General features: G+C 30.2%; 2 protein-coding genes across 2 annotated transcripts in view; both read left to right on the plus strand.

The window, feature by feature from the left end:
- Nucleotides 1–2,084: 2,084 nt before the first annotated feature.
- MS3_00007765 (uncharacterized protein) lies at nucleotides 2,085–12,812 on the plus strand (the record flags this gene model as incomplete). Its single annotated transcript, XM_012941303.1, has 3 exons — nucleotides 2,085–2,236; nucleotides 7,732–7,894; nucleotides 12,765–12,812. The coding sequence occupies 3 exons, from the start codon at nucleotides 2,085–2,087 to the stop codon at nucleotides 12,810–12,812; spliced, it is 363 nt and encodes a 120-aa protein (XP_012796757.1).
- Nucleotides 4,828–26,221, plus strand: part of SLITRK1 (SLIT and NTRK-like protein 1) — a 78,487-nt gene continuing 57,093 nt past the window's right edge. Inside the window, exon 1 of the mRNA XM_012941302.3 lies at nucleotides 4,828–5,025. The gene's annotated coding sequence lies outside the window, so the exon portion shown is untranslated. The remainder of the gene's footprint in view (nucleotides 5,026–26,221) is intronic.

A 26,221-nucleotide genomic window follows, 5' to 3' on the forward strand; every position in this document is an offset into this window, starting at 1 on the left:
CAGCGTTCTTTCCCAATCTTCTACGAAGTACAATGTCGAAACTCACTTACTTACGGCTGTTACTCCTCGTGAAGGAGCATAGGTCGCTCACTAGCATTCTTCATACGACTCTGTCCTGGACTATCCTTCCCAGTTCTTTCCAGTTGTTATTCATCATTTTCATGTCTCCTTCGAGCCTCCGATATAATTTGTTCTTCGGCCTTCCTCTCCTGTTTCCCTTCAAGATTCTAGGTTAGTGCATTTCTCGAGATGCAGTTTGGTGATTTCCATAATGTATTCTCTATCCACTTCCGACGTCTCCTAATTTCCTCTTCATGTGAAAGTTGGTTTGTTCTCTTCCACAGTAATTTGTTGCTGGTGGTATCTGGTCAACGGACATTGAGTATCTTGCATAGACAATTGTTTATAAATACTTGTAGATTTTTGTTGATGGGTGTAGTAGTTCAAATCGTCTAGTATTATCAAACCTATCAATTGTATTCCATGCTTCCCCTCCGATGTCAAGGTTCTCATAATCCAGTCGACCACAAGAAGAAAGAGAAAGCGGGAGAGTAAGCAGTCTTGTCTGACTCAATTCCTCACTTGGAATGCATCTATCAGCTGTCCTCCATGCACCACTTTGCAGTGTAGTCCATTGTATGAATTCCATGTGATATTTATGATCTCAGGTACACTGTAGTGTCATAGAAGGTTTCTTCTATCCACACTGTCAAATGCTTTCTAGCAGTCGAGGAAGTTTTACGTGCTTACATGAATTGTTGCAAAGCATTAAAAGTTCCTTATCGTTAAATATGATTAAATCAATTATCTTCGAATTCCGAGATCGTCATCTTACTTTACTTTAATACTATGTTACAGAAACAGATGTGAGCACAAAATTTTCGAACGTACTAGTTTTACCTTGTAAATAAGAATGGATGACTTCTTTATCACTGAGTTACTCAGAAAAATCAAATCTCTTTTCACATTTATACTACTGTTCATCATTCATTCATAATATTCTGCTTCTGAGATCTAGGAAAATGAATACATTTTAAATAACTTTTAAATACGCACATATGAATGTCTATAAGAATTTAATGGCATTCGAATCTTTGTTATAGGCATAATAATTCCTTCCGGGGAGTAAGATCTCAAGAAATTTTATATTTCGATAAAATGAACCAGTTAAAAATTCTGTAAGAATGAATCATGTAAAGCGTATATAACTCTGTTTATAGAATGTGTCTTAAATATACAAAGAAAAAGGTGTATAAGTTTAGTATCTTATGGAAATATACAAAATTTCTATATTATATGAGTTCTATTCATATTAAACTTTGAGTATAATCCCCCTGTTATATATTTTTATGTGCAATATTAGTTCATTATATAATTTCTAAGTTCAAAGTTGTTATTAACAGCAGTAATTAATATCTAGTTATCTTGTTCTCATTACATAAACTCATATATTATTACATCAAAAGATATTACTGTTTTTAAAAAAAAATGATTTTCGTTTCCTTTTTACAATTCACAGACTTTAATTCCTGACATCTCCATGTCAGTTTTTTATCCCAAATTAATCTTTTTAAAAAACATAATTCCTAGATATTCCTATAGTGTAATAGGATATTAAATATATATAATGAGATTATACATAATGTGAAATTTCTTTTTAATTTCCTCATGCGAAATAGGAAAAAACGTGTTTAACTAACTTTTATATACTTGTCTGTCCGTCTTTCATGTTACTGTATAGTAAATAAAGGTGTCGGCATTTGTTTTCGCATATAGACCTTAGAGTAAAACACTTGAAAGAGTGCACGTCTACAAGCACAATTTTATATATATACGGTTTTGACGCAATCAGCTACATAAATAATCCTTCGATAAAAGTCTGAATTTTTGACATAAACTGACACAAATTTCATTATCGCAAAGAAGTATATAAATAACGTTTAAAATACCATTATTATTATTACTACTATCACTATTAGTCTGGTATTTGTATATAACACTACTAGGAATAGTTTATAATTTAACTACTCACTATTTTAAATAGAAGTGATGCTGATAGCAACACTTACAACAAATAAAGACTAATGATGTATCAGAATAACATCGACTACATTTTAAATACATTTACAGGTGTTTCGTTTTCATTTCTTGTACGTAATCGACGTGTTACTATTCTCACTTTTATGGGAAATACCGTTAAACTGTTAGTTTTAATGATGAGAAATAATAAACAGTTGTAAGTAAGAAATGATAAAAGACAGCGGGAAGAAATCATGTCAAAGAAACTAGTTATATAGAAAAAATCAATATGTATAAGCGTTTTGTCTTCAAATACAACCGATTACACCTAGACATCCACACATACGCAACTGTGCCTGTAGCTCTTCTAGGGTTACTGCCGATTTCAAGTCCGAGTGAAGGAGGAGGGTTGGGCATTGGGTCAGTAACCCCATCCCGTAGAAAACAACCTTGATAAAAAACACTAGCCAGAATACACATATACGCATCTATATGTAGACAATATAGTGTAAGAATATACTGAGAAAAAAGCAATCAGTCATACTGATAGAAATCTTATCGTCAGAAAGAAAGAAATTATGAAACGTTTTATTTCAATCTAATCAAAATATTAACATTTCGTCTTACACCCAGTCTCTTTTATAACCGTAATATTTATTTTTGGTAAATCAAGACTTCTTGGATGGCATGTGACTGTTATTGCAATACATAGTTGACTGAAAAATAATCAAAGCTATTGAAATCCCCAAATGAAACTTATTTGCAGTATTCATCTATTTAAAGAATGGAACAATGCAAGATGTTAAAAGCATACTGAAGTAGATGTACTATCATTTCATAACGTAATAAACCATAAAGTGTTATTCTCTTTAAATAACATTTGAAGTAAACGTTTTACGAAATAAGCAGAGTTACAGTTGAAACTACTATCAGATTACAAACTTTTTGACGTATAAATGCCTTTTCATTTGATAATTTTAACTATTGAAAATGTCTCTGAGAACATTGTATGTGTTTTATACAAATTTTGTCTGAGCAGTCTATTAAAACTAATTTTATGAACTCTAACAGCAATGTTTTTAGTAATTAGTTTATCAATGTTGTTACTAGACAATACACCTAATTAGAGTGAATTATTCATCTAATTACGCAATAAATGTAATAGTGTTGAGAAGTATCTTTTTTTAAATGTGATGATTTTCGTTTCTTGACACATTATCAACAGTCATCTTAAAGGAATCAACTGTGACCATTGGAAAAAAACTAAAATCAATATTCCATACACTTAAACTTTTGATTAAAACATTATCGTTGTTAATATGTTGGTGAGTAAAATCGAATAGTTTTGTTTGAGAGTAATTCATTGACGGGCAACTCAACTCCTTTATTAATCAATGAACTATATGGATTTCTACTAATTTCAGCCAAACCAAACCTACTGAGATACAAATGTATATGAAAAAATACTTTCCTGTCTCTTTTATATGTTGCAACATACATATCCAGAATAATGTCACATAGTTAATATATTGATGCTTCTGAATTATAAAAGCAACTGTGGTTAGATTCTATAGATGGTTCCTGAAGAGAAGAAACTTATAGAATTTTCATAATGAGGGCTTTCTAGATGTCTGGTGATACGTGATCCGTTTTTATTTTTTAGTATCTATTAAAAATAGTTTTTAAGAACTATTAACCATTAGTTCAGTAATTCCATCGAGGGTCTATCTAACAATAGTTCGAAATTTAAAACCGTAAAACATCTATAATTGCTACAAATCCATTATACTAATAAAATTATTAGTCTCCACTTCAAACGTTTCTAAAGATTTCCCACAAAATACTTTCTATTTGTCATTCGGTGGATTAAATGTTTAAATGACCAAATGAGGATAGTGAAAAGACAAAAGTTATTTATTCTGTGTGATGACTCATTTATACAGTTTAACATTTATTTATGTTTTTCAATGTCTATAGATTAAATATATTTTAATGTCGAATTCTTAATATTAACAAAAATGATGAATACAATCAATGTAGCACACTGTCTTCTACATTCTTCTAGATCATAGAATTACAGTGAAAGAATTGTTTGAGTTGTTATAACTTTAATTCCTTCACTTTTTGTCATTATTATCGGTTGAAACATAGGATGAAATCAAAAATTTATGGCGCAATTTGGAGTCGTGAGAACGGTATTGAAATAATGCGAACCCTCATGTTAGTTAAATATCTTTCTCTACAAGCCAGTAACCAATTTAAAAATGTTTTTCAAGGATGTAAATGAAGTGTAAGAAAAGTTTAAGTTCACTCTGGTTAAATTTAAAACAACTTTTAGTATTTTATAGGTATCATTAAACTGAGCATTGGGTAAATTAATATGAATAAAAGTAATATATTTGTAATATGATACGATTTAAACTTAGGTTAATTTTAATTTGGTTATTCGTTTTCTGAAGAAGTGGCTTACACTAGGTCACGAAACGTCAAAGAAACTAATTTTCCTACTAATTGAGATATTATAATTATATTATTTTTATTTATAACTTCCAGCATTGTTTTCATAATCCCCATATTTTCCTTTATTCGATCTTTTTTTTGAACGAATTTTTCTCGTGCGTTAACTAAAACAAATAAACTAACCTGAATATTTTCTTGATTAAACTAATCAAACAATTAGAACACATCATTTTCAAAAATGATTTGTTGATTTCTCAACCAATCATAACTTCTCGTACTTTAAGCCAATCAAATTGTTACCATACTTTGATCATTCACTGGATAGTTTCATTTGCCTAGTTCACACTTCGTGTTAATAATTTATATATTTTAGGATGTTAGTGAGATAATAAACTTGATAAATTTACTGTTACATTTTTAAAGGACACTAATCTGTTGATCTATAATAAGATCATCTTGTGGATTTATATCATACTATGCACTCCGTAGAAAATTAATACGAAAGTTATTTTGAAATTAGTCAATAAACACTTTCATAACAATTCGGTGAGTCAACAATTACATTTAACTTTTATTAATTTGTAGTTTAAAATTTTTGTGCAATTAATTTGATATTTTCTTGTGATATTTAGATATCTCACTTTTGAAGCTTCACATAAATGCACAAGTTTGTTTCATCTAAACTACTACTCTTCCATTGCAAACTCTTCATTAAGGATTAGATATATTTCATTTGTTCAAGATGAACTTGTTGAATTTGCCACACTTTGAAATCGATTACCGAACCCGTTATTAAATTAGATATAAATGTTAAAATAAGATTTTTGTTCATTCTTAGATATCCCACAATTGACTAGATTTTCAGTTTAATGTTAAATCTCTATCAACAAATTCATAAAAACGGGATATCAAGTTAATGATCATGCTATGTAAACTGAGTGGTAAAGAATGGTTAGCAAATAACAATGAATTCAAATAACGAATGGCATCAAATATCTTATAACGTTACTGTTTTCCCCGTATTAGCTGATATGTTTATCATCAACTTATGTTTGTTTTGACTAAAGGCTTCAATGTTTTACATTCACTACACTGAGTTAAAACTCTTAATCAGTAGGATAGTTTTTTCAAATCTGAAACTCTATCGCTGAATAACTGACTTCTTTCAAAAAAATGCTATTGGTCATCTACATTCATTTGATGCTAAGCTTACATCGTGAAAATAAAGATCTACACTGCTCATTGGTTCGATATAACTTGTTAATATTAAACTTTTGATAATCATCAAAGATGACACAATATTTAGATCTTTGTTAAACAACAGCTTGCATTCAAACAAAAAAACTAAACTTATGCATTACATTTTAATAATTTTAAACTGTAATTTTGCTTATATATTTTCTAAAAACACTTAAATTCTAAACATTTCCTTTCTTTAACTAAATAATACACCCATATCATCTACATTTTAACAATGGTTATAATAATCTAAACAAGTTATCAACACATAAGCTGAGATTAATTCTTCAGTTAAGGTTAATACAAAAAAAGCCTCAGTAAAATTTTTTTATTATATATTGGTTGTTTTCTATAACAACAGAAATTACAAGAGTTTGAAAGGCACTTTATTTTTCTATGATATAGATCGACTAACCTAATTACTTAATAATAATAATAATAATTTGCTTTTAGAAATTAAGGCATTGCATTTTTCTGATAAATAATTTCATAATGATTAACACTAAAAAAAAGAAATTTAAGGTCATCTTATTGTAAAACAACCAGGACAATAATTTTTGGAGTTTCTTTAACTAGTACTTGGTTTCATTGTTTATGTTAAAATTATTGTACAATCAATTGTTCAGGATGTAACAAGGACATGATATCAAATAGGGGAAAGCCATTTCCTTTATTTATTTATTTCTTGTAAATTAGTCTTAATGAATAGGAAGTTGCCAAAAAACTGAAATAATTATGATATAGAACACTTTATTGTTAGAAGATTGTCGTGACCAATGTTATCGGAAATCTTGAGCCCGTAATATATATATATATATATATATATATGCGTGTTCAAATTTCTTCAAAAAAACAGTTCTTTCTTGACATAAATTCCCATTAAAAATTAATGTTCTAATATTAAAAATAGATTATCATCTATAATCGCCTAAATAACTGGAATATTATTTTAATAGTTGAGATCATGAGTCAATTGAAGATAGACCACCATGGAGAAACCTGGAAGCACTTCACAGCCGTTTCGTCCCATTGTGGGACTCCTCAGCAGTGGGCATATACGGTCCCGCCTCGCGAGGTTCGAGCACAGGACATATCAGTCTCGCGTGCGAGCTCACAACCACTAAACCACTGAGTTGGCCGGCGTCCAATGGTGTTAATGTCTAACTTCAATTGATCCACGAAATTGGGCGACACATACACCATTGTGTTCAGTGAGTTACTATCTCATAACAGGCCCAGTTGGACTCCACTGGTCACTGCTTCTCACTGGAACTCCAGGAAATACCTCTTGAAGTCAGTCACTAGTGAGCATATGTTGATTAGTATCAGAAAAGGAACGATGGGACTTGGATTCGGATCTCGCGAGGTAGGATCGTGGACGCGCACTGCTGAGAAGTTCCACAATAGGACGAAACGGCCGTTCAGTGCTTCCAGCCCTTCCATTGTGGTCTAGCATCAATTAGCCTATGATCTCAACTAATAAAATTAGAATGATATTTGTTAAATATCCAGTAATCTGTACCATGTATCACAAAAGTTGTCAACCTCTTCAAATACCATAAGATATCATTCACAAAATTAATAAAAATTATCGTTTTATTTGGTTGATATAAAATATACGGAACTATTTTTATCCTTCTATTATAATTAATCTTAGTAATGTTTAGTATAATTGTATGTGTAATTGATTTGACAGAGTGTTTAATAAGAAACGTAGCAAAAAAAGCATAAAAATGCTGCTGATGTAATTGTTAAGCGTCTTATCTTAACTGTTCAATGACAAAACTGTCGATCATATAGTTAATCAAATTTATAGGTTTGTCTTGATATTTAAGTCGAATATTTTATTTAGATTCCAAGTAAAACAAAAGATAATTTTACTGAATTCAAATAATTAATATTTCACTATATTTTTTAGAAATTTTTGAGTGACACTTCAGGTAGGCTACCTTATCTGAATCTCCAACTTATAAAATGCAAAGAAATTACTATGATATTTAAAATGTTAAATAGTTTTGGGAAATTTTCGCTGATATTTTTGTCAGGAACCATGCTTCATAGATCAGTTGTTCTGAAGATCATGTGTTTGATGATGTTAAAGGATTTGTTTAGTAATCCATTAATTACTACACCATTTCAACATAGCGAGAATACCAAGAGTCGAATTAATAGTTGGGTTAGTCATATTGAAATATGACAAACGTTGATTATAGTGCCAAAATTGTAGAAATAAACGTTTAGAATCAAAATCTATATTAAAACTTGGGTATCAATTGAAGATAAAGACTGGGAAAGTGTGTACAACTATGAAGGATCTTGTGTCATATTGTCCAACACTCTCAACTATTTATGATAATCGTCAAACAAGACCCAACTAAATAATATTCATTTTCAAATAAGGTTCAGATCAGTGGTCACTGGCTCCGCGGATTGAGATCAGACCTTTGTTTGATTCCCAATAGTCAGGCTCCAGTCTACTACTAGCCCAGACAAATCGTATGTCACAGTTGTTGGCAATATGTATAATATAACTCAACTACCTTGGTTGATGAAAACTGAATGCTTCATCAACCAGTTTGTTAGCTTTCCTTAGTACCCGGATAATAAGCTCAAGAACGCTCAATCCATGGCTCCACTATATACAAAAGATAATTTCGCTAGATATATCCCTAATTTTTTTAAATAAGTGGAGATTATTAGTGGGTGGCTTATGCTCCTCCGCGAGGGGTAACAGGCGTAAGTAAATAAGGGTTCATATTACTTCCCCAATACATACCATATTTCTTGTATTATCTGTTGAATGCATTTACAAGCCTACAAGACTGGATGTTTAGTATTGAATTGATGATCAAAATCAAGGTAGATGACTCTTAGTGGAGAATCATTAACTTCATGTGAAAACTGAATTACACACAGTGTTCACAAAAAATCCATCTCTTGCTTAAATGCGAGAATTATGTAATCTTCAATTCTTGAATAAATTCTACTTAGAAAAAGTTGAATGTATACCGATGATGAGTACTTTACAAAAAGAAGACAGAAACTTTTATTTTCATTTTATATTTGAATATTAATAAGTATTAGCTGAATACTGAATCCTAGTTGAAACAAGTATAACCATAATAACCCATTTGACAAATTTAAATCGATTACAATCAATTTAAGATACATTAATGAATAACAATATAAACTATATTTGAAATACTTTTATAAGTAAGAATAATTATCAAATCCGCTTGGAACATATAGAGTATTGTGATAAGAAATTAAATCGAAATTAAATCAATGAAATAGACATAAACTATAAATGTATATATATATATATATATATATATAATAAAATATTAATTGTTTATTTATTCTAATAAGAAAATATAATACATTAATAAAATAAACAATAAATTGAACATGTTCTTAGTCTATTCCCTAGTCAATTAATTTTTATTGAATATTAATAACTAATCAATTTTTCACTCTTTTAACATGATATAAATTCATTACTATTTAATTTATTATTGTAATTAGGAATACTATTATCCTCTTTCTATCGTTATTATTACCACTATTATTATTATTATTATTATTAGGAAAAGATATAGCTAAACTGGTAACGTAACATGATAGTAAAGTATGTGAAAACCATCAAAGCAGTTTTAAACCAAATCACTTACAAACAAAATTTTTTTTAAAAAAAAAGATAGTTTCACTAACAACTCCCTAAAGGCAAATAACTTAAACGTTCATTTTTGTTTCCTTTTCTACTAAGTAATAGAAATTAGTAAGAAATTTTAAATAAATCTATATGTCCCATAATAGGATGAAACGGACATCCAGGTTTTCTATGGTGGTCTAACTTCAATTGACTCATAGTCTCAACTATTGTGAATTTATGTTGTTGTTTTTCTAACAAAAATGCCTATTTTCTGTTTATCTTATTCCTTAAAATGTAGAGTTATGTATAATTTGTAGATCAATTAACTAATTTTCTTTATTTTGTCTATAAATGATTGGGTTTTGGTTTGTTATGTGATGTGTCAAACATTCTTTTTAATAATGACAAGTTACAAAGTGTTATAATAGGAGGTATATAATGTTGACAATTTAAATGTTACGTTAAGAATAAAAATTATATATTTTAATTGAGATCATGAACTGATTGATGTTAGACCACTATTAAAAACCTGGAAGCACTGAATTGTCGTTTCGTCCTATCGTGGGACTTCTCAGCAGTGCGAATCCGCAATCCCGTTCGTGGGATCAATCGGTTCATTATCTCAATTAAAAGCCTAATAATCTCCACAGCCCCTATACTAATATTTACCATGTGCTCACTAGTGACTAGCTTAGTGAGGGAATTCCCGAAGTTCTAGTGAGAAGCCGTGACCAGTGGAGCTAATCCGTGTTGGGTAGAGACAAGTATCTTCCTCAGTAAAATGGAAGATGCTCACTCAACTCCGTGGATTAGTTGAGGTTAGAGATTAACACTATTGGATGTCGGCTCAGTGGTCTAGTAGGTTAGGCGTTCGCGCGCGAGACTGAAGGCCATGGATTCGAATCCCGCGGGCGGGATCATGGATACGCATTGCTGAAGATTCCTATAATAGGACAAAACGACCGTTCACTGCTCTCAGGTTTCCAATGGTTGTCTAACATCAATCGGTTCATGATCTCAATTAAGAACTTAATAATATCCACAACCCCTGTGCTGAAAAATTATATAAATACATACATTTTGTAAAGTATTAGAAATCAGTAATGATGTAAAACGTTTTTACCTATATAAGTAACATGTACATTTAGTTACGAGGTAAAGAATATTTAAGAGCGTTTTCATTTCATAATATCAAACGCGCTGTTTTTTCAACGATTTAGGTAAAATATTCATTGTGATGAATGGTTGAAAATAAATTTTTAATTGAATAAATAAAATATGATTGATTATAAGTTATTGAATAGAATAGTACGCTTGTTATAGTAATTCACTTTATTGGAAACTTTCACTGTTTATTATTTATGTTTAAAAATAACTCGAAATTTCACATCATAGACTCCTAAAGGGATCTCCGAAACTATGATACATTAAATGAGTATAGTTTATGCTAGATAAGTACACTCCAATGGATTTTCAACCGAATTCATTGATAATGTAAGTCAGCTTTACTTAAATGTACTTGAAAGTATCATGGTGTCCATGTAATATGATGAACTTCACTAATCATGCATATATCTATCAACACTAACAAGCAAATAGATTTTTTTCAGTGTGAGATTATATTTTATTATGAGCCAACTCGGAAACACGGATCAGTTTTTTTTATCACTGTTAGTGAGTTTTCTCGGTTTGGGTTCACAACCTTACATGAGGTTGAGAACTATACCAATAACTTAATGACTCGAAGTTCAGTGATCCACATTTTTAGTCAGTTCATAATGTTCTATTTTCATCATCAAACTTTATCAATGGGTGAATGTTCCATTACATGCATGATGCACTCTTTTCTAATATGCTATCGAAAAATCTTGTTAAAGTTTATTTGCTGGAAGAATTAGTTCATACGTACAAATACTTATAAAATTAACAATAAAGTTCATTGTTTCATATAAAATGTGGAATAACAGTTTCAATGCAGATAATTTTCTTCGTAACAGTTCTATTCTGTTGTAGAAAAACACTGTTTTGTTCTGCATTTATGTGAAACAAATCAAGTGATAACTCAATTGTTTGTTATCATACGTCTTTGGGTATAGAGCATGACAGAAATTAGCAAAGTGTAGTCAACTAGCAAATAAATCATCAAACCTAAAATTACTTGGTATTGTTTACTTCAATCTTCCCATTGATATTCAGGAATGCGATTGATCAGTCTCTTAATGACATATGTGCATACTGTGTGTATTGCCTCAATATTACTATAATTCACAGAACTCAGTAGTTAAGTGGATAACGTGATGGCGTTTGAAGCGAACGGTAATGGGTTCGAGTCCCACAGTGAACATCGGCTATGAGATGGAGGTATATCCAGCTGACCAGTCCCAAATAGGACGAAATGGGCGTCCTGGATTCCACCGTTTGCCACTATCCATCTCTGCTTGTAAATCATCATACCGATTGTAACTATATAGAAATTCTTCGGAACTCAGGATAAAAAAACAATATGTGTATATTACAATCCAAAACAAATATAATAACACTTAAATTGTTTAATAATAAATAAATTACTGGATGACTTTGAAAATTGTTGTCGTGTTTGAAAGTAATTTATTTACCGAATTATTGCCTTTAACATTTAGTGACCAATAATGTCTCTAAACACCATAAGCTAATTAGATTTGAGAAATTAACAGAATTAAACTAATCATTACCGTAACATCATATATATATCACGGTCAATAAATATGCAGTTATGAACAAGTCTCTTCACTATTTAAGTAACAATTGAGGGAAAATAATAGAACTCCATTATTCTAAATAATCTTTTCAGATTGAATGTACATCTTTTTGGGTTTAGTTTTGATTAAATTTATGGAAAATTATTATTTATATTTATCATCATCATCTTTTTTTACTATTCTGTTTGTAATGAAAGAAGAAAAAAAGAAAGTTATCATGAAAATTAAAATTAATTAAAGCCTAGTATAGTCATATTTCACTTCACTAGATTGTCTCACATTGTTTTATCTTTACTTGTCTAGTTTCGAAAGTTCTACTAGTATTAGTAATAGTAAGATGAGATGGAGGTGTTGGTATAGGGGTTATGATGGATAATCTATGGGAGATGATAGTTATTTCAACCTATATATATATATATATATATATATATATATATATATATATATATATATGAATTGATGTGTTTGCATGTTAATGAGACATTTCATTCTCAAATTTTTCTTTAATATCCATTATTGCTGACAAATGAATTTTAGGTGAAATTGATGAGAATTATTTTTGTATCAAACAGTCATGTCTGAAAAGAAATTTTTTTTGAAAAAAATTAAAAGTGAAATCAAACAGCTCTGTTTTTCTTTCTGTTTTTATTTTACAGAATGTTGATTCAGACTGTGTTTTTTTTACAGTTTTTTTTGTTCAATAATTAAATGTGAGAGACTTTGTTATGTAAAATATTTCCTTTATCGTCTGTGGGTCTGTATATGGAGAGATTGTGAGTTGATATATGTATACAACTTCAGTTAAATTGGCTTTGACATCTTTCTTCTTATTTGGAATTCTAATATGCCTTAGCTGATGAACCTAACTTTTTTTAATGAAAGATGTTAACATATCTGATTCAGTATTCGCGATATCAAGGTAACAAATAAGTGTAGTCCGCCTTTTTTTTCTTAGTTGCAGTTAAGCAACAAAATGATCAATTCTACAGATTCCATGATTTAAATTAATCTTTACTTCTTAAAGAGATTGGATAAATAGAATTCTTTAATCTAGTTTAAATAAACATAAACAAATCATTGAAATCAGTTTATCTTTTAATTTATTTTCTCTTCATTTGAACATTCCTAAGAATAATGCACCTGTGTTTACTTTACAGTAAACATGGTTTGTAGATAAAAAAAATTTTTGTAAACAACACTAAAATCATTTAGAAATGAATGAATAGATCATATTATGACAAAGTGATAGTAACCAGTTGGTTAAATAATTTTTCATTGTTTTTAATTAATTAGATTGTACAGACATGCACTTTGTGAATAACATTTAATTGTTCTTTAATAGATATTTGGTTTCAAAGATCATTCGTACAAAGACTAGGTGACTTTATCAATGGAATAAATTTTACACTCATCCATAACTGGAAATCTCTTTGATGAGACTCAATAAATAAATAAAATGATTAATGATCTAGACAGGAAGTTAGTTATCTGGACGCAATATCTCAGTGGATAACTCACAAGGTATTTAGATAGAAACGTACTGGGTTCGAAGTCCTTGTGTGAAAATCAACGCAAATCCAAATGTATCCAGATGACGAGTCTGAAAGGGCTGATGTGTGGGTTTAGGATCCCACTGTAAGCCACTGTCCAACTTAAGTAACATACAGTAGCTTTTACTACAGAATCATAGTGTTTAACATGGAGAGGTGTATTGGTAACTGAAATACTCAGGTTATTATGATCACAATCGACATGATTCTAATTGCCCAAATTGTAGATAATGTAACCAATAAAGTAGCGGTTCAGTAGTTAAGAAGTTTGACTTTCAGTCACTATATCCTAGGTTTCAAACCAGCTCCACCTGTTATAGATTGGGTAGTCGGGCAACATCAATGATTCTATAGTCAGTTTAACAACCTGTACCTGGTTGACGAGTTAATACGAACAATAAAAGTAATTATTATTTTTACTAGGAATGAACACATGTTATTCTCATAAAAGTAGTCTCGGCCTAAGCAACTGACTGATGAACAGCGAAACCTCAAGTAAACAGAAACATGGTTATTCACCTTTAGTATTAACGACATTTTAAATAAAATTCACAACTGAAGGCTAACATTGTCACCACCTGAACAGGACACATCTTAAAAATAAAGATTACCTGCCCGAGAAAAATCGTATTTTGACTACTTGAAGAATAGATATGTCACAAGTTGAAACTAATTTACAAGAACATGTAAAAATGAATCTAAGGTATATACCTTTTGCATGTCTCACGGTCTGTACTCCACAGTTGTTTTCATATTATCAACAATCTACATTTGAATATTTCCGTCGACCTGATAAACTTGCCGTTGTATTTTACTTTGAATTCATGCGTCTATCTACTTTTGTTGTACATGTACTCACGGGTGAATTATTACTTGTTTTCAGTGAAAATAGTTTTTCCTAATGACTATTCAGTGAAACAAATCCGAAGTATTGAAAAATTTGTTGCATTGCATACAGTTAATAGTAATTTATTTCATGTTTTGTTACTTATTAAGCTATTATACAATTAAATGAATCATACTATGATACACGCACATATATTTGTCATCCCATGTTAACCCTTATACAAACATTATATATGGTCAGGTGAATATCATTATTTTAATGTTTAACAGCTGGTTAAAATGAGAACAGGTCACTTCAGTTCTTTATACACTTGTATGCGTGTTCAGCAGTGTTTGATTAGGCATATAAAAAACTGGGGTCCTATGTGTTTTTGTCAACACTGTATATATATTGTAGGTCATACATAATTATTCATAAAAAATATAACTAACAAACCAAATGAATGTTAGGATCAGTCAACCATGTATTCGACACAATAAACCATATCTAGTTCAAATCAATAACATCATCTTCTAACCACTATTTATATTCAAAAAACAATAAGATTAGGCATAATTCATCCAAATAAAGCTGGCAGTGAAATCTAGGGCATGTATTCCACCCTATCTGGTCCTCATCAGCTGTATGTACTAGGAACTGAACTAAGAATCTTTTCATCCGAACACGAAAAACGTTGTCTTAGTGTGGACATCAAAACTGGGATGAAGGTTTATCAAGTCAATGAATTCTAAAATGGATGGAACGGTCGTCCCTGATTCAGCTACTAGCCACAATCAGACCTAAAAACTTGTGACTTAATGTCAATATCAAGGCAATGCGTTCACGATACCTTTATGTCAAAAGAGACTGAACAAAATTCAGTCATTATTGTCAGCGACAAGAAGATTCAAACTTTGCTTTCGTCTACGACTAGTTGAAAAATCTTTAAAACCCAAGAAGCACTAGGTTTCCGTTTCGTCAAAGTTTAGGACTGATAACCGGTCAACACCCATGAGCCCATATGATATCGAAACTGAGATTTTCAGGTACCATGGAGATTTTGATGTGTTTAATTCACTACTTCTGAAATTAATGACTCACACTTTTAACTGAACTTATTTCAACATATATCGCAACTGTAATGACTGTTTCACTCTGTGTATGACTGAACTCTACCTGTCAACGCCTCTAATGAAAACTTAGAAAAATCACCTAAAAGCCAGAAAATAGAGAATACGTAGTTTTAGGCGAATATTCATGAATTAGCCGTTAGCATATTAACCTGATTACAAAGCCCACATCTTTTATCATCGATGAAACTTATACACTTTTGAACACTTATTAATTGTTCTAAGTTCATGTCATCTAGTATAGTTTAATTCCGAAAATGAAATTAGTTACCGTTCGAGTGATTAGTTAAGGATTATCGGGTCGATGAATTAACCAGACAAAATCTTTTGTGAATGAACCTTATTATCCTGTTTAATTTAATCCAAACTATACATTAAAATTACGTAACCTGGACACAACTATTTGGATAATCACAACATACTACATGAAATGAATAATTTATGGCATAACGACTACGATTTTGATATTTCACTGTGTTTTTTTTCATTATTTCTGGGTGGTTTAATCAAAAAACTATTATGTTAAAACACATAGGAACTTAAATGTACCATGAATAGATCGTGTCCACCTTTTTAAGTAAAAACATGTTACTAGTCCAAGGCGCAAATAAATTCAGAAATGTGGGTTTAACTCATAAAAAGTAAACTAGGTTTAAAACATAACGAATATATATATATATATATATATATATATATATTCTTACTGACGTCAGATATTGTATGGTGAAAATATGTTTATGGAAAAAATGGCTCATTATCACAGTCTTAAAAATACTTAAATGTAGACCAGGAAAATTAAACATATTCAGTTATACAAATCTCACACCGAATTATTTTGAAGAAGTATCGAATATGTAGGATTCAACAATGATGCTGTCCGAATCTTTTTTAATAAAATAATCCCAAAAGCTAATAAAATCAGAGGTTGTAGGATAAATATATTCTGATTATAGGTAGAGGTACAATACCGTATAATATCTAAGCTGACAAATTGTCAGACAAGGTGCTTTACATGGCGTGTCCAAACATGATCCGTTGAAGAAGCTTGAGTAAGACACTTTAGTTGATCTCATGTCCAATAAAATTGATATAATCGAAATCACTCTCGGAAACTCACAGAGAAAATTTACTTTGAATATTTTTTGACAATTGTAATTTTAAACAATGCACAAACATCGTATGTCGCTAAATAGGCAACTTAAATGTAATAAATATGTTAATTCAATCTGAAATGATTTGGATTATCCCGTTGCTGATATTTTGACTGAAATTCGATTAGTCTTGGTTGACATATGGGTATACTGTACGAATTTATTTGACCTGGACATTATGAAACAAGTTAATATATAATAAGTGAAATGTAGCTGGTAATGGGTACATGATGCGTTTAATCCAATTTGGGACTCGTCAGATGGATGTGCGTGCATCTCAGAGTTGATGTTTGCTCGTCGAATATATCGAGATACTCGGCACAGAATCCCTATATGTCAACCGAGGCAGATCAATCTTCAGTCAAAATATCAACAACAGAATAATCTAAATCATCTCAGATTGAATTAAAACGGGTACCCATAGCACAAGTCAATAGATATCTGAACTCTGCAGCTAAAATGGATAACACGGTATTGTTTGGAACAAACGTTACTAGGTTGGATTTGAAGTTATCATCAACTCTGAGATCCATGTAAATCCAGTTGACAAATCCTAAATAGGATTGAATGTGTATCTTGGATTCTTATACTGGCCACATCCTATCTATTCTATATTAATTTAATTTTCTAAATCTGTTGCTAAAAACAAATATCAATGAATCTTATAAAACTATTTCATTCACAAAAAAAATCTAAGCGAAAAATAATTTGTAACCAAAACTGTCAACTAGTGATTCTGAAAGTATTTTCATACGCATAATTATTCATGATCCTTTTAAAATATCAATTTTATCTAATTACAATATAAATTTTGTTAGTATAGTATAAGCAATTATAAGGCTTCTTTCTAACATGTCGTTTATTCTAGAATGACATTATGATTGTCAGTAATACATCATTGTAAATCTATTGAATTCACTTTTCATTTTAAACAATAATGTGAAATTTTTGACAGTGACATGCTGAAATTTGAAATAGCTTAATTAAAGGAATATGTAAACAACTGTGATTCTGTAGTAGTTTTTTTCTTATTTACCTCTCATCAGTAATAATCTGTTTCTTGGTATAACTTTATTGTTATATATATATATATATATATATATACTACACTATACTATACTGTATATACTATACATGTCGACAATAATCACTTACTCGGTTGTTGTTTTTGTTTTATTGATTTCATTAGACTTAATTGAGAAACAAACATGAAAATATTCAACACTGACAACTATTCATTCATTAAAAGTAAATTACAAATGATGACTTAAAGAACCCTGTGTTTTTTTTGAATTCTGTTTCTTTTTATATATTTTCACACAGTTTACTATTGTTCAACAGAATTTCAAATGAAACTCTATTTTTTTTGGCAAATTAAACAAATTTGATATTAGATAGCTGTCCACTAACATGTTTATTTATAAATACATTTGTTTTTGTTTTGTTTTTCACCAGTTTAAATTCGTGGATTTGCCTTGTCAGTTACTAATTTCGTCTCATCTGTCCAAATTATGTATATATTTAGAAAAGATAAAAAAGGAAGTAATATTAAATATGTCTAGATGTGTATGAAGAGAAAAGTATTTTTTGTCCGATGAAATGTTTAAAATATTATATCCATTCTGACATAAAGTTATCAGTATATACCGATGAAACGTTTTAGATTTCCTCTTGCTTGTGATAATAATCGTTTGAGTTCAGAATGCTTATTGTCTTCGTTCATTTTATCACAATAAATCAATCTGTGATATGACTCTAAGTCGTTAGTCATCATGCAAATGTATTCCTTTTTTGCTTTCTTGAAATCTTGAGCTTTTATGACACTTCGTACTTTTTTATTTACCGATTCTGAGCCATATTCTTTATGTTTACTATCCACTATTGATGATTTCGTTATTTTTAAACCTTTGTTATGGATCATGTTGTGCCGACTTGACATGAGTTAACCTAATCTTATGGCTTGTACTAATATGAACTTGGATTAAATAACTATTCACCGGTAACGTTAATCTTTACGACTTAAATGGTTTAACTATGAAGCTTGCATTTTCGTTTTGGACAGCATTATCAATAACTAATTCAAGTTGAATTTATACATGATTTATGCTACCAATTGATGTTATTTTATTTATTTTATTACTTGAACACATAAATATTGGTACAAAGGGGCATCGAATACATATGCGTCACACAAGTCACTTAATTTGTGTGTAAGCTGTGATACTACCCGGGTGCTCAGAATGAAGCAGGTGGTTTTCTAAGTGGGCCACACCCCGAGCATTCGACCTAAAGGTCTGATCCACATGGCAGTGGAGCAACGTAAGGAGATGCAGTCCCATGGTAGGCGGTTGCCAACGATTGGTTTATAGGCCATTTGTTCCTTCAGAATCCTGGGGCTCATATACACCAATGGTTTGAGATCAGGTTTTTCCAACTCCTCTAGGTGGATCCTCGATAAGCACCAGCCCGGTTAAAGTGCTGAACATTGACTTTTCGTCCTCTCAGTTTCGTAAACAACCACCTCGCTGTGTAAAGGCAGTGAGTAAGTCTTCCCTGGCAGTGGCTGTATACGCGTGGCTATGTGAGAGCATTTGGAGAGGGAGAGCTAACTCCCCCCACCCTCCGCCGTACTATGGTATTTGTAAATAAGTTATTCGATCATCACCATTTTGAGCTCTAAAGAAAACAGTTGAAAAAATCTGCACTTTGAGTTTCTTTACATCTTATTATTGTTATTTTTTAATCACGAAGCTGTCAGATCGTCAAATTTGACTAGGCGACTGAAATAGTGTAGATCGGCAGTTGTGTATATTTTGCCGTTCTTGCCAGTTAACTATAAATCATACCGTAAAGTGGAAATTTCGGTCACAAGCAGGTTATACACAAAGACATATTAAACTTATCAAGTAACTAGCGGTTTTACAGGAGATTTTATGTAATCTCATAGTGATTTTCACCAAATTATGGTATCAACCAAAAATCTATTGAGATCTATAGGGACTAAACAACAGTTTTGTTATGATCTCATATTTTTCGGTAATGAACAAACACTACTCAACACAATATCGGACCAACTACTTTAAGGCCTTACAATAAGTAACACTTCGCACCTCTGAATCATAAGATAATAGTTCCCAGTATCAAATTCACTTGACAAATCTCTACTAACATGCTTCACTTATATATATAAGTAGCGATGTTTTTATCTTGCAAAATTTTGAACACAAACCATCAGTAGTTTTACTTTTTTTATTCTCATACAGATGTCAGCTACATAATGGTCAATCTAATAGCAAGAATATGAATGTATGTGTATATGTATATGCATCTATATATTCATTTAAGAATATTTTAATAGACGATTCACTTATAGATTTGAGGTTAACAAGTTAGACAATAATATAACAATGAATTTCTTACTTTCAATTTTCCAAAAGAATTTTATGCATATTAATCAAAATTATAAATGGAAGTAGTTGACAATGAAAAATTACTTTCATAAGAAGATATTTAGTGAAACATATAAGAATAAGAAAATTATGTTTTTAACTAAAGTATGAAATCAATACGAAGTAGATGACAGTATTTTTAGGTCTCTTGTTAAATATGATCACATTTAGATTACCACGCAAATTGTAATTAGATTAAAATGTCTTTTCGGGAAGGAGGAAATAAACTTTAAACAGCTATTTCCTCCCATATGCTTCAAGGACTAAATGGTATTTATTGACTAGATAATTTCTAATAAGTTCAAGGATAAGTTATATTATAATTGTAATCAAAATGTCTCCCACTAAACTTATTCATATGAAGATGACTTCACATATTACGATTCGAAATATATAGTCAATGGAATTGATCAGGAATGTACAGAACAACTAACAAATTAGTCATCCTTATTGTCAAAAGATTTATTAACAATATCTATCATTAATCTGATGGTACATTAGCTTAAGTAACCAACTAACTTAATTAAGAAAATCCTTTGACCATCTAAATTTCATATTTATATTAATTTTTCATTGCAATACAAGTGAACCATTCAAATTATTCTTGTCCCCCTAAGAGACGGTCTAAAAGATGTTGCTAACTCAATTGAAAATGAAGTTTTGGCCAACTTTGCTACTTTAATAGCAGATCAGAAAGAAAATCGCATCACTATCTTCTCGTCTGTACACTTTGTGTTAAAAAACAAAATTCATAGTTTTGTATGAGACTAGGCAGCTGTCCCATTATAAATACCAATTTTACCAACCGAAACTATTTTTATATAAACTGCCAATAGGGACTCACGAACTTTATAAAATTAGCCATTCTAAAAATATATCTAGGTATTCAATTAAATGTACACATATACCTAGATAATGCTTGAAAAATTTCTTCACCATGATTACATTCATTTTTGTAGTGGATAAAAAGTACTTTCCATTTAGGTCACTGATTATTTAGGTCATCAACACTTGATATTGTAAGTGATTTTATCATTGAATTGAATAAAATTGTATCACTCAGTATATATTTATTTGCGTTTTTTAACGTATCTCTCGGCTGTCTGTGAAATATACTATTGAAATTCAGCAAGCACAATAATAAACACTAATTTTGAATAAAATTTTCGAATAAATTCCAGATTTGAATACTGAGATAGATCATAGATTTGAAAATTTTTCCGGTGAATAGGAGTTTATCAGTTAGGTCATATATCTATACATTTATATAAATGCTATAATTTTATATGAATGATGAACAGGTCATAATCTCCTTATTCTAGTAAGATTGCAGGTAAATGATATCATAGTGTTACTAAAGTGTAGTATCATATGAATGGATAGAGAGATTACCTTCTTTATATAAACTAAATGAGAAACTGTATGTTTTCTTTTAAAGTTTAGAATAATGAGACATCAAGCGCAAAATCAAAAAGAAATAACAGAAAGTCTAACCTAGTGATATAAACTTCATCAATGTACTACTCTAATTTCCGATTACAAAAATAAAATAGAAACCATTCTCAGTGATAAAAACAAAATTTTGGCTGATGTTAACTTCGATGGATTACGTAAATTAGAAAAGAAAATAAACTCGAATCTTGTGAAATTATTAAACATAAACTCTAATTTCTGTTATATAGAATTTAGTTAGTCAATTGTGTTCAATACAAACTTACGTTCATTCTTAAATGATTTATACTTATAGTTAAATAGTTGATTTCTTTTAATGAACATGCACTATTCATAAATATTAGGAAGCTAAAATAATAATAATAAAAGAGTTTCTTTTTTCACTTATGAATCTCATTAAAAAATTTTTTTTATTATCTATCCCAGTTAATTAATTCTTTTATCATGTCAATCATTATGTACATTTCCTATATAATACAAAATACATTTTTCTATTGGATATATATATATATATATATATATATATATACATATCGACACATTCATAGGGATTTAGTCAAAAAATATTAATTTAAAAAATGTCAAAATTATGGTAGTTGAAGTGCTGGGAGGTTTATAATTAATAATAATGATAGTAACAATGATTTTTTAAAATTTGTTTCTCAAGTAAATCAAAATGGAGACATAAGTAAATGAATTGTCTTATATCGAAAAATACAACTATTTTTGATATTGACTAAAAAGTTAACTTCCGGGAGACTAAATATAATACAAACTTTTTAATGACTAATTGATTTTTTAAAATCAGAAAAAAAGAAATGTACTTCAACTGATGTAGTAGTTTTGTTTTTCTTTCTTTCAGAATTAATCATAGTGAATAGATAAACTTATACCTCTAACAACACTCAAGACCACTGTATTCATAATCAACCTCCCTCTTCAATTCCTATTATTCTTCTTACATCGACTTTCAACTCTAAACTTTCGGACCATGCCCTAATACGGACACGCATCTGCTTACGCCTCACTGGACGCAAAAAAGCCACACCAAAATGATCTATTAGAACTGAATTGAGTAGCGAGAAAATCAAAAGTAGGTTCCAGGAACAATTGACGTCACACTTAGGTAGTTCTGAAAACGAGGCTGACCCAGATGTTGCTTGGAAAGATATACAAACAGCTGTGAAAACAGCAGTGACATCTATTAATGATTTAAACCACAGGGTTACAAAGAACCAATGATTTCCTCAATGTCTATTGCACTGTTGGATTCTCGCAAACTCATCCCATCAGGTTCTGAACACGATGAAGAGCATAAGCAAATCAGATCTAGGTTAACCAAAAGTCTAAGAAATGACCGTGAGCAGTGGTGGGTAACGAAAGCAAAAGAGATGGAAAAGGCGGCGGCTATAGGGTATACAATACAGTTCTACAGACTAATAAAAGAAACTGAAATTAATAAGTCAAGTGTAAGTGAGATTATTTCGGAAAAAGACGACACTCTCATCTGCTCCCAGTCCAAACGTTTAGAACGATGGGCGGAACATTTTAGAGAACAGTTCAGCTGGCCTTCAGCTACTCTACAACTACTCACCATTGACTTAACTACTTTTATGAATTCGGTGTTCATCTTGTTGTGTTAATGAAGTATGACAACTTGGACCGATGCATATATGTGCCTGGTCCTACATTGTAGCTGACTGAGATAAACTTATAAAATGACTACTGATTGTTTTATACCATTATGTTTGTATATTCAAATAATTTATATAACATGTTTTGTCTTTATTTTGAGAAAAAATGATTCAAAAGAAATCTTTGATTAATATCTATGTATGTATATACATATATAATAGTTTAATCGTGTTAAAAACTGATTGCTACATTCCAGTGCATATGCACTGTATGTAATTTATTGTAAGAAAAAAGAGAGGAATTCTTTAATTAACAACAGATTAGAGCACTATGTCTAGTTTAGATAGATCAGTATACAGAATGTCATAGTTTCTTTCTTTTTTTTCCACATAAATTACGCCTGTTAGTCACGTTCTTACTTGTCAAATTATGATTAATTACCATAATGTTGATTTTGTAGTAATAGTAGAAGATTTTAGGGTGCAAAATATGTATATCAATGTAACCAATAACAAATTACAAGTTACTCATATTAGTACCAAAAAATGTAAAAATAACAGAACGACTATAATATAAAACAAGCTTATTTATAGGTAGATATACTTGATTTAAGACTTGAGATTAATTCGTACGAAATATTGTATTTTTTTCTATTATAAACATCTAAGTTTTATTCATAATATATTTATCCATAAATAGGCTACTTCATGCACGTATAACCCTTTTTATTTCATGAATACAACTAAAATTGTCATTGGTATGGGTTATGGATGATAGAGATAATAGAGAGCTCGTATATACTACCAAGTAATATCTTGGAAATGAAGCTTCTTTTTATCCAATCCACTTATTTTTATCATCAGTGAAGTATTAGACAGTATACAAGAATAATTAGAGATACTATTCTGATGATAGTATACGTAATTGAAGATTATGTTTTTATGAAGTTCTTTCTAGTTGCTTAAATAATTTTAATAGTAGAAATCATGAGTCGATCTAAGCTAGACTACCATTGAAAACCTGGAAACACTGGACGGCCGTTTCGTCATATAATTGCTTTTAGGTTAAAATAGTACCCTGGTAGTACCACAACTCTAAGTAGTACTAGTAATACTACTTTTGCTAACAATAATAATGAGTACATTACTACCACTAATAGTGGAGAACATTTGTAGCTCAAGTGGATGATTTTCATGAAGTTTTGTTTTCTGAGCTGAATGGTTTGGTCTTGGGGCTTTCATCGTTCTTCTGAACGACATCATCAGCACAAACTTCAGGTAGAAGTCTTCTACGACCAAACCATCCAGCTCAAAGAACAAAAATTCACCAAAAACTACCACTAATACTACTTCCATTGCTGATAACTCTAATACAACTTATCTTCTTATTGGTATTGCTTCTGTTACTAATATCGATGCTGTGGTGATGATGATGACGGCTAATGCCATGTCATATAACCAACCACAAGTCGACGTCAAGAAAGGTTCATCGTTTTTAGCTAAAAAGATAATGAAGAAGGTTCTCGAATATCTTTTGGTCAAAATGAACTTTAATAAACTCACAATTCGATCTAAGCCAAACAAGCTTCATAAACCTGGAAGGACTAAATGGCCGTTTCGAATTAGTATAAGACTTTTTTTGGGTCTAGAGGTTAAGCGTTTGCTCAGTAGACCGAAAGTCTTGGGTTCGATTACAAACTGATGGATTGTGAGTACACCCTGTTTATAAGTTCCATACAAGGGTAAAACGGCCATCCAGTGCTTTCAGATTTTAGATATTTGACATCAACTTGTGAATTAAATGAAATTTGGTAGTCTACACCACCGCATTCTGATAAAGTGAACTTATTTGTACATCGTTACATCGAAACACAAGTCCTGTTGTCCAGTACTGAAATGTATGTCAATGAGTAGAAAACTAATAAGATTTATAAGGTGTTGAATATCAAAACAAACACTTCTTGAGTGGAAAAATGTTGCAATTTTTTCTATCACTTATTAACATATTAAAGTAACATATGAACTGAAAGTGAAGAGTTATCTATCAACTGCGCATTCAGTAAAAGATATATATATATATTTATATATTTACAGACTGTTTTGTAAATTTATGATATTTCGTACAAAATGAGACAATAAGGAGATTAATCACGTTTGGATATTTTATAAACTCGCTATCATCAGCTAATAAATGTCATTTTTATTAGTAGAACAAGTAACTAGTTATAGTTATATATTTTTTGTTGTTCAAATTACTAGAAACGGAAATTCATTTTTATACCGAAAGAATATTTCATTATAATGTATTAGATATGATCATAAAATGCACTTAAAAGGTGAAATATGTCATTTTGGTATCTATTAATGGATGAATCATACATTTTTATTCGTCCAATTTTTTCTTATTTCGATTGTTTCTATTTACCATTATTTAAGTTTCGATGTAAATAACACCTTTTCCAAATTTATATATATTACCTATTCTATTCAATCTTAGATGAAAATCTATTTTATGTCAAAAATGACATACATGGTGTTATCAATGAGTTGTTGTTTTGTTGTTGAATCATTTTATATGTAACAACAAATTCAGAAGTGAATTTACAAACATCGGACAGTTGTATGAAAATTCATTCTGGACAAAAGTTTGGATTTTAAAAAAACTTCATAAAGCAGAGTTAGAGACCTTAGTTTCAATTATGACCTGATGATTGTTAGGAATGAGTACCATGAATTGGATTTACAAATAATTAATGATGTTAAATAATGAAATGTTTAGCAATGAGAAATGTCAAATTTTACGATCTATTCAATACTTTTTAGATGATATTAACTTTTAATAACAAATGATAGAAACTTTACCTAAGTTTTACTGATTTTGATTATCTCGTCCTTGAAATGCTTACTTAGACGTAATTATT

The sequence above is a fragment of the Schistosoma haematobium genome, chromosome 4 (genome assembly GCF_000699445.3).
Source record: "Schistosoma haematobium chromosome 4, whole genome shotgun sequence".
NCBI classification, from domain to species: Eukaryota; Metazoa; Platyhelminthes; class Trematoda; order Strigeidida; family Schistosomatidae; genus Schistosoma; species Schistosoma haematobium.